The 14893-nt window shown below is 31.4% G+C and overlaps 1 protein-coding gene across 1 annotated transcript in view; it reads right to left on the minus strand.

Moving 5' to 3' along the window:
- The window catches only part of LOC115233996 (acetylcholinesterase-like), a 132768-nt gene that overhangs the window by 31442 nt on the left and 86433 nt on the right, over window positions 1-14893 (minus strand). Inside the window, exon 4 of the mRNA XM_029804673.1 lies at window positions 7093-7245. Coding sequence (XP_029660533.1) covers window positions 7093-7245 — 153 coding nt within the window. The remainder of the gene's footprint in view (window positions 1-7092; window positions 7246-14893) is intronic.

Raw genomic sequence — 14893 nt, forward strand, 5'->3', positions numbered from 1 at the left:
CCTGCTGGCTTAGCCAGAAACACGAGTCTATAGTCTCTAGTCTATTCTATTATAATTATTATATTTTTCTATAGATTTAATCTTGTTCTTTCGAATTCGAAGGAGTTTTAATCATTAACAGCGTTAATTAATTTTTTTACACACACACATACATACACACACATATTTATAAAATTATTTAGATATTAATTCTAATTATCTGTTTTTTTTTAATCAAATAAATTAAAATTATACACACATACTTAGTATTTGAACTTCCGAATGCGCGGCTCAGCCATGACAGCCTTTTATTGATATGACGTAATGCATAGCGCAGTGTCGAGATAACTAATCAGCATCGCGGAAAAGAAGCAACAATACTTGAAAATATCGATTTAGCATGCCTTTTTTAAGAGTGGATTTATATAAATATTTATGTATATGTGTACATTTATATTCATACACAAATATTCATACATATTCATTAAAATGTAGAATATCGAATAGAAAATCGGACATCAATTTTTTTATAAGAATAATACTATACACGCACTTTCGAGAGAGAGAGAGAGAGAGAGAGAGAGAGAGAGAGAGAGAGAGAGATCCTTATGTAACATTTAATTAAAAAATACTAAGATATTCAATATACGAGGGCTGTACATATAGGAACCGAATTTTAAAGAAATCGCCCGAATGCGGTATATATATATATATATATATATATATAGTATTATTACGATGAAAGAGTCGAGCTCCAAAAGGTTTGGGATTGCGATGACGTGATCGGCAGGTGATTGGAACATGTGATTGAATATCGATCGTCTGTGACAAGTCGCAAGGACGGAAACGGGCAGCGCGGGCAAAAAAAAAGGGGCAGTAAGTGCGAGAAGGGTTCGTCTAACCAGCGGGTAAAGCCGTTATTAAGATTACGGCTGGCGCACATGAGTAATGACATACTCGTTACTTCCAGCAGTGTTCAGGAGAACCGAGCGCTACCGTCTGATAAATTACCTTCTTCGCTAATTGCTCGAACCTCCTCGTGCCTCGGCATTTCTCTTTACGCACGTCTCATGGCAGTCCAGGAGCTGCGATGAAGATAGAGAGAAAGTAGAAGCGAGAGGACGGAAGGAAGGGAATAAAGAGAAAAAAAGGGAGCTACACAAATTGAAAAGCGCAACGGGGATGGTTGCGAGAGGGAGGCTGAGGGGGAGAGAGAGAACGAAAAAGCGAGAAGACGCGAGCGCGAAAGAGGCGAAAGAGGGAAAATAGAGTGGTGAAAAATAGGGAACCTACCAAGTAAATGAGCGAGAAACTGCGGGGGTGGAGGAAAAGAAGCGGCGTCAAATGTAGGTAAGGGAAGAGTGACTTGATCAACAGCGTGGATTAGATAAAAGCTCTATTTTTCATGGTAACTCTCTTCTGGTTCATAAGTTTGACGGTAAACGAGTTGTGAATAATATACGACAAGAAAGATGTGTACGAATTGTTTTACAATTTGATTTGACGATTTTCGAGCGTATTTTATGAAGGAGATTATTCATATACACAAGCAAAAAATCCGTCGTCGATTGACGAGTTGAAATAATTGATTTTCTTCTATTTATATCATTATCCTCTTAGAATTTATTGCGATATTCTGTTGTATTATTTACATTGTTACATATTATTTAATAATATTATTTTATATTATTAATATAAAGATCGCTCATAAACCTTGAGATGTAATTACACTGTTATCAAATGATCCGCCACATACATGTGAAACAATATTTGTGATATGCAATGTTAAAAATAACGTAGCGACCGCAACTGAAAATATATAGCGTGACAATCTAAACAATATTAGAATTGACGATGGAAGCGCAAGCCGAAGTTTCCTTCGCTGAAGCTAGGATTCCCATTTGTAATTTCAACTCCACTCTCTCTTTTGAATATTATTATTATGTTTCTGCAAACTCTTCCTTCGTATTTGAAGTTCAAAGAACTTCATCCGCGTATTTGGCGAATAAAATTACGCAAAAATAACACGTTATACGTCGCAAGATATATTACGCCATTAAAAGTACTTTCCCCATATTTCTGAGTCCTATCTCCGGCGTATCTGGGGCCAAGTAAAAATTAATTGCTAATTATTACAATCTCTTCTCGCATCATGATATCCTTTCTTTCATTAAATCTTTCTATATTAGAGTCTTTTCTCCACGCAAGCTTTATAGATAAAATGTAGTTTCTTCAGTAAATCTTTCGAGAAGATTACATTTCATCGATCACTTTGATTTTCACATGTTTTATAGTCGATAGAACTCTGAATCACGTGCACTTTAAATCACATTGCGGATTTTTCTGGTTCCTAGGATACATCACTTCAAAATTTTCTGTTTAGAAACAAACATATCTTAAGTGTAATGTATATAAATATCATGTTCGATTATTAGCTTTAATAACTTTGATCATGACATACTATGTTCAAAAATATTAGTACTTTCAGTGTTATAATTGCATAATTTTTCACATGAGTTTGTTGCAAACTCAGTTTGTTGAAAAATTCATCCGAAACGGATTACACATAAAAAAAAACTAAACTTCTAACTTATACAGGAAACGATGTATTTTATTGTTTTACTTTACTGCAAAGTACATGCATGGGCGGGGGAAAGGCTCCAACCCTCGCCCTGTACCTCCGCTCCAAAAAGATTCTAATTAAACCTAAACCTAATTTTTATATAAAAAACAGAAATTAGTTTGGGTTAAATTAGAATTTTTTAAGTTTTTTTTAGTGTTTTTGGATTATTAATTAATAATGCTACACGTGAATCATTAAAAACCCCATATTCTCGGGAAAAAATCGAGATAATATTATAAAGATCCGTGGGCAACATATCTATTTTTTATTTATTTTCTTAACTTAAAATACACGTTGCGCGAACTTTCTGCTCTTTTGGCGCAAAGGCTACCATCGAAATGCCCCAGAGAGCGGAAAACGCACGACGAGTACACGAGAGTACACGATACTTCGAGATCATGTTATCGCATCAAATTGAATCACACATCGCGATTGCCGGAATACGAAAGTGAGGAGAGTCTGAGTTGCAAAAACGATATAAACGTGCTGACGGAACGTTTATTTATTATCGATGTCCGATCAAATGCTTCACTCGCAATACACGTACTGCACTTCTACTGCATTTTTATTTCCATTCCAGAATATTATTATTTCATGTGCAGATTTTTTCATCAATACTACGTGGAGAATTTATTTCTTCTCGCAAAATGGACTATCTAGGGAAAAGTGGATTGCTCTTATGACCTGACCTATCTTTTGAACAACTTTATAACACTCATATAAAATCAATAAATCTCGTATTATATTAAAAAACTTTATTATATTTGAATAAAAATTTTATTGATGCTAACTTGATTGCTTCCACATTGACGCTTTTTGAAAAAATGCTTTTTTAAAATATAATAAGTTTTTTAAATAGCTTTAACATACTTTTTTTCTCTCTCTCAAGATTACAATTGAAAAATTATTAGTAGCTCAACATTTTTATTCAGAGAAAACACAAATGCTTCATTGATCGAGAAATTTAAAAACAAAAAAAAAACAGTGTCATCTTACATAGATTATGAAACTACTTTTAGTAAAAATGTATAAACTGTGATAAGAGCAACCAAACAAAAATAATGAAGTATAATTCACTAAAAGAATGAGAGAATATATAATAATATTCTGCATTGTGTTGCGATTATATATCGCCAGTGACTAAGAAAGTTTGCAATAATTTATATAATACAGTAAGAACGAAAAATCTTATTAATATTATTAATATTTATCTTATTAATTTTTTGAACAATGCATTATTGTCTTATCGATGATAAGCGGTCACAGACATTTTTCGATACATCTTGGAGCTCCTTCAGTAGGTCAATAACATGGACGAAAGAATCGACAATGTTAAATGAAACAAAAGAAAAGTAAATCATCATTACTTTTATCGTTATTCTCTCACGTTCCTTAAATACCACAAGCATTATCCCATTCCATTCTTTCTGTGCCGTCTCTTTTGTTTTTCTTCTTTCTGTCTCTCCCTTCCTTTCCCTTTTCTCTATTTCTTTCTCACAGTGGCTTCTAGCATTCTCACGCGAGGATGTCAACCGCAGAAATGAATCGTTGGGTTTAAATAATTTTCAATGAACGTTCACGACATTCAAACATATCACGAACTTTGCATTTATCAAACGCGGAATAAAGGAGCCATTATGTAATTTGAGCATTTATGTAATTTATGTATTTATGAAAAGAACAATACTTTGAAATACGGCAAAAAAATTATGGCTATAAATTTTGCCAATTTAGCGAGATTGAAAAGATGTATCATGCGCATACGTACTTCATGTAAAAAGGAAAAATTAAAGCAGTACAGTTTATATAGGATGAGTCGTAAGTATGTTTTAAAACTTTGTAAGCGTTTCTAGATAAGTTGTTTCTAGATAAAAAGTAAAAACAATTTTTCATATAAATATTAGGCAAAATTGTTTTGTTTCTAAAATAATGGACAAAAATCACTAATTTTTTATAACAACTATAAATGCGAGAAAGTAAAGCTCAAGTTTAAGTTTTGTAATTTATTTCAATTCAAGTTTACGTTTTAAGACATATGGAGTCACTTTTCAACTTGAACTGTGCTATCAGCTTTCGCAAAGAATTCAATAACACGATACGTAGCTTGAATTGAGACATCTGAGAGAGAGAGAGAGAGAGAGAGAGAGAGAGTGAGATCGGATTTTCTTGCGATCTCAGTTAAGCTAGATTTGGCGCGTGGCCACAGATTGCTAGTCATTCGAATCAATGATAAATGCTCATTCTGATATCAATTAGCGGAATTCTGTAGCAAAAAGAAGGAAGACAGATTCAATGAAAAATACCGCGTAATGAAAATAAAGCTGTTAATAAAATATTGAATTTTTTTATTCAATATTAAAAATTGAAGCATTTTACCAAATTAATCTTTACAAAAACAAGCAAATATGTACATAAACTCTTCGCCGCTCCACCTGAAATAGGATACGTTAATATATATTTTTTTATCTAAAATTTTATTTTATGCAATCAAATATCTACAATTTCAATGTATAACAATCAACAAGTTTTCGACGATAGTGATTTCGTGAGTAAAATAAGCGCGATAAAGAACCGAGCATGACAGTACGAACAGTATGGCAAACGCGATACGTATAACGTTCGTGTACGCATTTCATAATGCCCTCTCGCATGAGTTTGCATTTATATAATTTCGGAATGGTCACGAGAGAGGAGAAGCGGGTCAATAATTGTATAGTGTCGAATGAATGCGCATAATTTGCCGCGTTCCAGATTATAAACATTATACACTCCGATGACATTGCGAGGAACGCATTGTCTTCCGCTATAATTACACCTGGCGAAATCACGATGCCAGCAAAATAAATCACGCGAATACACATGATTGATAATGAAAAGGGTGTGGGGCGAGGGAGGGGGAGGCATTTATTCGCTATTCAAATTCGCTCTTGCGCTTTATGTGAATGAATGATCGATTGATATCACAAGTGTCGTGTTATCAAAAAAAAAAAAAAAAAGATATTAATTATTAATAACACGCGTTAGAATAATTGTTTTCTCCTCCTCTCTAAATCACCGTTGTACCCCCTCAATGTTCAACTAAATCCGACGCGTTTACTGTTTTTTTTTTGTTTTTTTTTTCATCTTTCTGTTCTACTCCCCCTCGGCTATTTCCATCATGAAATCTTCTTGTTGCGTTATGCAAGCGGCTCAGAATCCAATTTACATAATACTTTTGCGGTAATTTCCCGGTCTTGTAAACTCTGTTCTTTCGGACCATTTTGAGAAAATAGCGGCGCAAAAGCTCAGTACCAACAATTATGTTATGTATTGAGCATACTCAAAGATAATAATGTTGCAGACGTTGAGAGATTCACTGATACACGTAATAATTAAAATTCTTCAATTTCTCGTAATTTTATATGTATAATAGATCTGGCCGAATATGATTATATAAAGATAAAATCATATCGCGCCAAATTTTGGATATTATTATATATGATCATAAAATTACATATGTTATCATATGTTACTATATATAATCTTATATAATTACATAAAGTCCATTTTTCTCGGGAGTAAATTAAATAAACTCTTATTTAATAAATTACTTAACACACGATTGCTCTGCCGTGACCCGATGTTACTCTGGGCTTTCTTCTCCTCCTCTCTTATTTGTCCTATGTTGCTTTTTCATGGCACTCACACTTATTTGCGAAAACACAGTTAATTACGATTGCGACATTTTGCATGGCACTCCCGACGCTTTAATTGCTCGCCACGCGGATATTATTATATTTTCGAAAGTATAATTCAAAAATTATATAATTCGCTCAACATTATATAATTATTAATGACTGTACTTAATAATTAAACGCAAAGATTTAAACGCAATATATAAATGTAAAATGATATCAGTAATTTTGTATGATATATCTAATATTGTATGATATAACTCGAGCTCTAATTATTAAGTAAAATGAAAATATCAAACAATCGAAATTTGATATACGAGATAAATATTATTATATAAATGATATATCACGACTTTTTATTATTTGAATTATTGGATGTATTATAATATTTCGTGCTCTCAATTCGAGATGAATGTGAGCAAATTATATTATTGAAATCGATAAGATCAGAGGGAAAGATTCACCAAAATCCGCGTAGAATCTATGCAATTTAGTGGACAATATCGAGATCTATTGATAACTAGTCATATATGTAGATACTTTCGCTTAACGTATGTCATTCTATTTAAATAAATATCCTTCTCAAGAGCAACCATGACGTTACCTTTATCCGCTTTCATTACAGTTGCTTTTGATAAGGATATTTATTTAAACAAAATGACAGATATGTTAAGTGATGAAAATATTTATACAGTTTTAAATAAAAATCTGACCAGAAAATTGATCAATGGTCTACATGAATTGTTGGGGAGATGGACAAATCACAATTATATTTTGGACACAATGTACAAGTGTTTAATGGGTATGTTAGCTTACCTGCGTGAAGAAGTAATAGTAGACCTTCATGCCACGATCTGCAAACAACTGAGCGAAATGCGTGGATGGGCAGATGAAGAAATAATCGCCCACGACATCCGCTATCGCTTTCTGATTCTTATAGCCGTCATTTATCTGATCCCAATCGGTATACTGAAACAGAAATCCGGACGAATTCCAGTTAAAGATTGTCAATTAGCGTCTAAAAATGTAATTTTGAGCAACAGATTTAATAATTCAAAACGTGTATTACACTCTCTGCAATATATGTCAAAAGAAAAAATTATCTGTAAAGTGTAAGTTAATGTTAAAATTTACCTGAAATTTTAATTTCTTGTTAATTATATGATAATATAATTCTAATGAAACTTTGTTTTTATAACAATTTTAAACGCAAAAAAAATGGTTTTATATTGTGAAACCTTTCTTTCTAAGATCTGGCATTTAAATTTTAATCAGAAATTTCAAAGCATCATTAAGACTATGTCCAGGCATCATTAAGAGAAAAAATTTAAATGCAATTGAAGATTAAACATGGCCATTAGACGTGAAAATTAAATATCTTCTCTTTTCTATCCGACTTTTGGCTCATTCTTTCTACCTTTCTCGCTGTTCATTATGTTAAAAGAAAATAATTTTTTATCTGAGCGCGCGCGTACACATACACATACACATACAACAATGCTCTCGCATATAGCTCGCGGGTTAAAAGATATTACCGGAGCATCGATGCTAGTTATACGTGGAGTAGCTCTGTATCATCGATTTTCTTCCATTCGAAACGGCAATAAAAAAAATGTGCGCTTTTACGAATTCATTCTGTTCGATTACTCGCGCGTGGGCGAGCGACATCAGCAATGAATATATCAAAGACACAAGTTTCCGATGACCTTTATGCTCACCGTATATATGTATCATCATGTAAACGAAAGGTATCCTCGTTCGCGTATGCCTTGTTCCCGGATACTTAATGAAATGTACACGGAACTCGAGGTTTCATGCAGCCATGAAACGGCTCTTGACAAAGCAACTTTGACATGCCGTTCTGCTGATCGGAAAGTAATTAGCGGTCGCCCAGCAGAACGGAGCTCTTTGAAGAGTGACATTACACCAGTACATAACGATATCGATTTTCCCCGTGACCGTAACTCGGCCTCTGTTACGCACTAGAAAATCTATTGAAAGTATTGTAAAAGAACCTTCAATATTTCATGTTGCAAAATTTTTTTCGGTTTGTTTTATAAAATTTTTCGTAAAAGAATGAGAATTGCGTTTTATTTTTTTTTTTGTGAAAATATTAAGCGTAATTATGTAACGAATAAAAAGCAACTAATATATTTGATTGTTATAAAATAAGCCGAAAGTTGTGTACATACTTTGAATCCTTGAAACATATATTTTATTTATATAAATGATTAATTAATTAATTAATTATTTTAAGTATACTACTCAACAAAATAGAGAACACTTTCCATGCGCTAAAAATTGAGCTATTTTCAAATCATTGTAACTAGGCGAATAATTATGGTAGACAAAAAATTAAAAAAGCATTTTAAAGCTTGAAGTTTCAACTTTAACGCGCCAAAAGTTTTTAAAAAAAATTGTATCTTCCTTGTTATGTGTTTTAAAAAAGAAGATATTGTTTTATTCTTTAAAATTACGTATACATATTTTGACGCTCTGCAGCTCGATAAAATAATTTCTCTCGACAAATTTAAGTCAAGTTCCATAAACTACAACATTTTATTTACAAAACGATTTATGAATAAAGAATAAAATCCATTTTTAGTAATGTTTAAATGACCACCTCTTTAATAAAGTTTTGATTTAGTGCTATATTTTACAGAGATATTCACTGCTAAAAACTAATAAATAGATAGCGATCTTAAATCAAGTTTCTCTTTAAAAAAACATTGATTATGTAAGAAATTTAGATTTAAGAGAAAACGCAATGTCGCTCTCTAATGCATTTTTTACGTGCAATGAGAACGGAAGGATTGTACTTTATAAAATATATATTACTTTCCATCCGCTGTATATACACAACTCGGACACATACCGGAATAACAAATGTCTTTTATATGCAAAAATAATGTATTTAATTCACACAATAACATTGAATAAAACAGGTTAACAAATCGTTGATTACCAATAACTTCCTGCGAAAATGCTATATGAGTTTCTCTTGTTATTTTAGTTTTTTCTTTTTTATTTATTCGATTGTGTATCTGCTCGTGGAACGCATAGTTATAACGTACCACGGCATATTCCAGAAAAATAAGGAGATGCCATTGGAAACTGCATATGGGTATTCCATAAATCACTCAAGAAGCACAACTGCACACCACGGTAAATTTTTACAAAACAGATATTCCCGACTGAAATGTTTTATTATGGCGATTACACTTCCGGATATGTTGACTCTAGGCAAAATGTAATATAAAACTTTGTTCATTGTCCATGCAAAAGCATTCCATTAATGCAATTACATTAAATTAACGAATTCGAACTTATAAGAGAAAGATATGATTATAATAAATTAAATTAAAATAACGGCCGAAAGTCAAGTGAATATAATAATGATAAATTAATACGCAAATAAAAGTTTACGTCTAAATGCACGTTTAATAGTAGTAATAGATTCCATTTTTTAAATAAAGATTCGTTTAAAAAAATGTCTTTGTGCGAATGTGGTTTTTTCCACTGATATTTTGTTCAATTTGAAATTATTCGCATTGTGATATGACCAAAGGTAGAATAGAAGCTTAATTACGCTTGTTTCGTTGTTATCGAAAGCAAGCGGATCGATAAATTTCCTCTCAAATCAAACAGAAATTTGGCCGAATAAAAAAAATTGCGGTTTGTTATAATCGCAATTACACGGGGCCACTGTCTCTGATTAACAAAAAATCAACGTGCGCGCGCAAAAAAAAAGACAAAAGCCGTGGAAAAGGAGATAAACAAATGGCGGGTAGGCGTTCCAATTAACGGTTTTTCACTCTACGTCCATCCGTATCCGATGCAATACGCGGTGAGAAATGCACGTTTAATAATATAATCATGGCCAATCCTTTTTAGTACAACAAACTCTGACGTCGGCGTGCATTTTAAGCCGCGATGCAGCACACGCGCGCATATATATGTGTGTGTGTGTGTGCGAGAGATAGAAAACCGCGAAATTTTAATGCATAAATGAGTGAGCCAACAATCGAGTAGAAACTGAATTTATTCCGAAACACTATGTGGCACATAACTATTATTTATACAGAAATGAATATTCTGTTATTGTAAATTGTTAAAGAATTCGCACATGTACTATTATTATCTTGCTTATAGAAATAGAGTGACGTATTATAATTTCTTGAAAAATACGTAAATTGTTATGTAATTTTAAATGAAAACAGTGTTGCAAATGTATAATTCATATTTTGCACATTTGTCTTCTTAAAACATTATATAGTTTCTTTAGTATGTGATTTCCAATTTTCATCAATTTCATGGTACATTTGCCAGTTTTTTTATTTATTTGAAGATATGTTTGTACGTGTGTATTGTATATATGTATGCATGTAGTAAATAACAAATATCAAAATTTATGTATATAAATCAATTTCTCTCTAATACATTCCGTAATTACTTTATATAAATATATAAAATAAAAAATATATATATATATATATGTTTTATTTTCAAATTTGAACCCTCACTCCGTATTGTTATTTTTGACATCCTCAAATTGTACAAGTGGATCAATTATGTTCGACGCGCTTATCAATAGATAAAAGTGTTCAAAAAAAATCTGAAAAATTTATATACCTTTTTTGATCCTTCTAAATAAAAACTAGAATAATAAATTTGAAAAATAATTTACTTAAATATATTATTGCAAATATTATTACCATTTGTTTTCGAGGAATTAATACTGCTAGAAATTGCACGTACAAAAACAACCTACCAGTACGGAGTAAGGGTTAATTATATACATACAGCATTTTATAATTATACTTATCATATACAATGTAATGTACAAAAATGCGCAGCAGGACTTACTTGGAAAATGATGGCTTCTCGCTCGATTTGTGACATATTCTTGAAAATGGTATTAATGATGTTGAGAAACTTGTCTCGTTCGAGAAAACTGGCTTGATCTTTCTCGAAGAAGTCAATAAAATCGTACAGAATAAAGTACGTTCCTGAAACAAAAATATATATCTGTTGAACAAAAGATAAATCTTGTATCATAAAGAGAAGTAAATATTCATAAATATTAATACGCACATACACACAATTCATACTACAATATATCAAAGTCTCCGCGTATTCGTAATATTTTGAAGATAAATTGAAGATAAAATTATTATATTTGGATTAATCCAGCTGAAAAAGTACTCTTAAATTGTTGTTTTTATAAAAATTCTGAAATTTACTTAGAATTAGTGTTATATGTATATTATAATATTTTTAAATTTTTATGATTCTAGAAAAAAAAATAGTATGCAAGTGGGAATATATTAAAAATATTAGGAGAAAAGTGGGAATATATGACATTTTCGAAAAATATAAATGCACGGTTATAAAGTGCATTAAATGACATGAATTCTTTATTTACAATATTTTTTCAACATCTCAGTTTCCACGATATTTATTCAAAATTAAACGCACCGAATTAGTTTCAATTCTTAAAAATTATTTCATTTCCAAACGTGCAAGAAAACATTTGTGGAAAACACGTATGTTTTGTTCTGCAATATCTAAAATTAATGAAGAAATGGAAGAAAAATATGTCCGTATATCTCCTTGGAAGCGTGTTCAAGTGATACAGCTAGCAGTTTGTTCCGGCATCGCAACTCTTGTGACATAACGCAACTACTAGAAGCATATACTGACGAAAGCACCACCTCGTAATTCGCAAAGAGACGAACACATTTTTAGAATGCTTTGTTTAATGAAAATGTTGGCTTTGTTTAATGAAAAAAGTTGACCTCGCTGCGCGTTATCATATGTATTTTTGCTCGTTTTCTAACGCGCGAAACTCCGGATTTCCGCTGCTTACACATGCGCGATGCGGAAACTTTATGCCCCCTCTTGGCAAGTGTCGCCTCGGGCGTGCGACTGTCTTTGAAATTGTGTACGAGGGCTTCAAAGAGAACGCGCCTGGAAAAGAAAATGTAGTTTTCCGATACAAAGGATTTTTCTCTCTTTTGTTGAGCAATATATATAACAGGCAGCCAGTTCTTACATCGTAAATATTTCACGCGTGTTATTTTTAGTCAGTTTCTTGAATTCTTTATAGAAAAGCTTAATCTTTTAATTGTCGAATTATAATTAAATTATCTCTATTTATAATTGTCAGTCTAATCTCTCTTTTCACAAGTTTGTTTTTATGCAGTTTTTGAAATTTTGTGACTATTATCTAGTTTTTTATATATTTCCTACTTTATATTTTTTTTAAATGACAGAAATTTGTTGCATACATGAATTAGTATACTTTACTTATCCTCGGCACGTATAATATTTATGTTTGAATTAGACCACCAGTAAAATGTAATGAAATTAGAAAGTTATAAACAAAAGATAAGTATTTCTTCTCTTGTGGCGTATACATATACTATAATTAATTTAATTATAAAATATGAACACGCAAGATTATGGCATTGTATAGTAAAATATAAATTTTATTTCCATTATTCTGTGTCAAAGAGCACGGTAGGGGGACGGAGAGAAAATAGAAATTAATTTCATTAACAAAGTAAACTTTACGTAATTACATTACTGGCATAAAAACTGTCATCAGTGAACAATGTTTATAATAATTCCAGAATGTATATTACGATATCGAGAGAAAAAAAAACAATATGACGAAAGAGAGTATTAGTTTGTAATAAATTTATCATAGATTTCTTGTTTTTACGTATCTATGTCTGCTGCATCGATTAGATATGAGCTTTTCTATGCGATCAAACTTCTATCTACAATTATGCTGCCAAGACTTAGAAGCAAATAGTCTCCTTTAGCACTAATATTAACATTATTAGCACTATTTTCGCGAACACAATCATTTTTAGCATTTAAAATATTATCTTCGCATATCAGAAGTTCCTTTTACGAGCGAGAAATAAATGGCTTTAATTAAAAGGCAAGAGAACCACGGCGCGCGAGTTCTACTTCACGCGTATGGTTAAATGTAAAATTAGAAGATGAAAATTGCTACTACGTTTTCAAAACAGAATTGTTTAATATTTTGATCGATTTTTTTTTGGCAAGATCTAAAAAATCTAACTAAGTATATATCTCAACTTTTATTCTATTCTGTGTAATTTAAAGTTTATGTTAAAATTTCTTTGTTTATGATATCATTAAATAGTATCCGTTAGAGAATTCGAGACAACAGCAGTCATTTGTCTTACATGATCGCTTAATGAGACCATCATAATTAATCCACGATCAATAATTTAAATTATATTATATAATAAATTCTCTTTAGAAATGTTAGTTTGTTTTATATATATTTGAGAAATTTGAAAAGTTGAATATTTTTCCATAATTTCATGATATGGCCACGATTTCGAAAAACCGCAGAAATCTTTTATAATTCATGGCGATAAAAATTGTTTAATATTCATAGTCGTAAATCAAAAAGTATTTTCTGCATATCTTTATATAAGCAGGGGTTTCCTCTCTTTTCAAAAATAAATACGCGATATGGAATGCGCGCACACAAACAGAAAAAGCTGGAAACATAATATATCATGCATTCTACCAAACAATACCAGATATAAGCTATAAAAGAGAAAAAAACATGAGCAGATAGTAAAGGAATTAAGTTCTGTCAAAACGGAGATAGTGTGTTCTAAGATCGGTAGTAACGAAGAAATCTTTTTGCTTTTTGTTTATTTCAATTACCATCGTATGAAAATTTTAACGCGCCGAAAGCTTTCATTCACTTAAGCATAATTTTGTATTTAGCATAATTTCAAAAAAAAGTCTTGGAAATTATGGAAGAAGTTAATAAAATGTAACTTTTACGAGAAATTTTTATACGCCAACAAAACTCTAATAAAACTAAGAAATTTAAAACTCAACATTTACGTCGTACGTTAACATATTACATAATTAAATGAAAAAATATCAAATAATTGTTATTTTGTTTTTTTAATATATGATAATTTGTATTATAAAGAAAGAATTTTGATAAACTTATAGCTTATAAAAAAAAGCGATAATAATAATTCTCCTTTGAAATCCAAATAATAAATATGAACATATGTGAAGTACGCAAAATAATATACATATAAGTAATCATTATTTATTATTATATATAAGCAATCAAAGAGAGAGAGAGAGAGAGAGAGAGAGAGAGAGAGAGAGAGAGAATATATATCTCTCTCTCACACTAAATAGATACGATTAGTAGTACCTACTGGTAGCGGAGCTTCTTAATCGAACAAACTCGTTTGAGGAAATTGCGAACTCAATTACAGCACGATTAAACGGTAAAAGAGACTGATGTAAACACGTTGCATTCGTGCGACTTTAGATATACAAACGGATTGGAAATTACTAATTAACGTGTCGGGTACACATGGAAACATTTTAGAATTAAATTATAACTTCTCGAATACACAAACACAATCGCTTCAAGAGAACTCCTATAATTTAGTCTCTCTCTCTCTCTCTCTCTCTCTCTCTCTCTCTTCTTTCTTTAAAAAAAGAATTTTGCAGAATGCAACGGAACCAATTTTGAGTAAGCATATGACTTTGAGTGGCTCTGAATTTAGCGCCAGGCCAGTTTTTTATGTCA

This window comes from Formica exsecta, unplaced genomic scaffold, assembly GCF_003651465.1.
Source record: "Formica exsecta isolate Colony F162 unplaced genomic scaffold, ASM365146v1 scaffold192, whole genome shotgun sequence".
NCBI classification, from domain to species: domain Eukaryota; kingdom Metazoa; phylum Arthropoda; class Insecta; order Hymenoptera; family Formicidae; genus Formica; species Formica exsecta.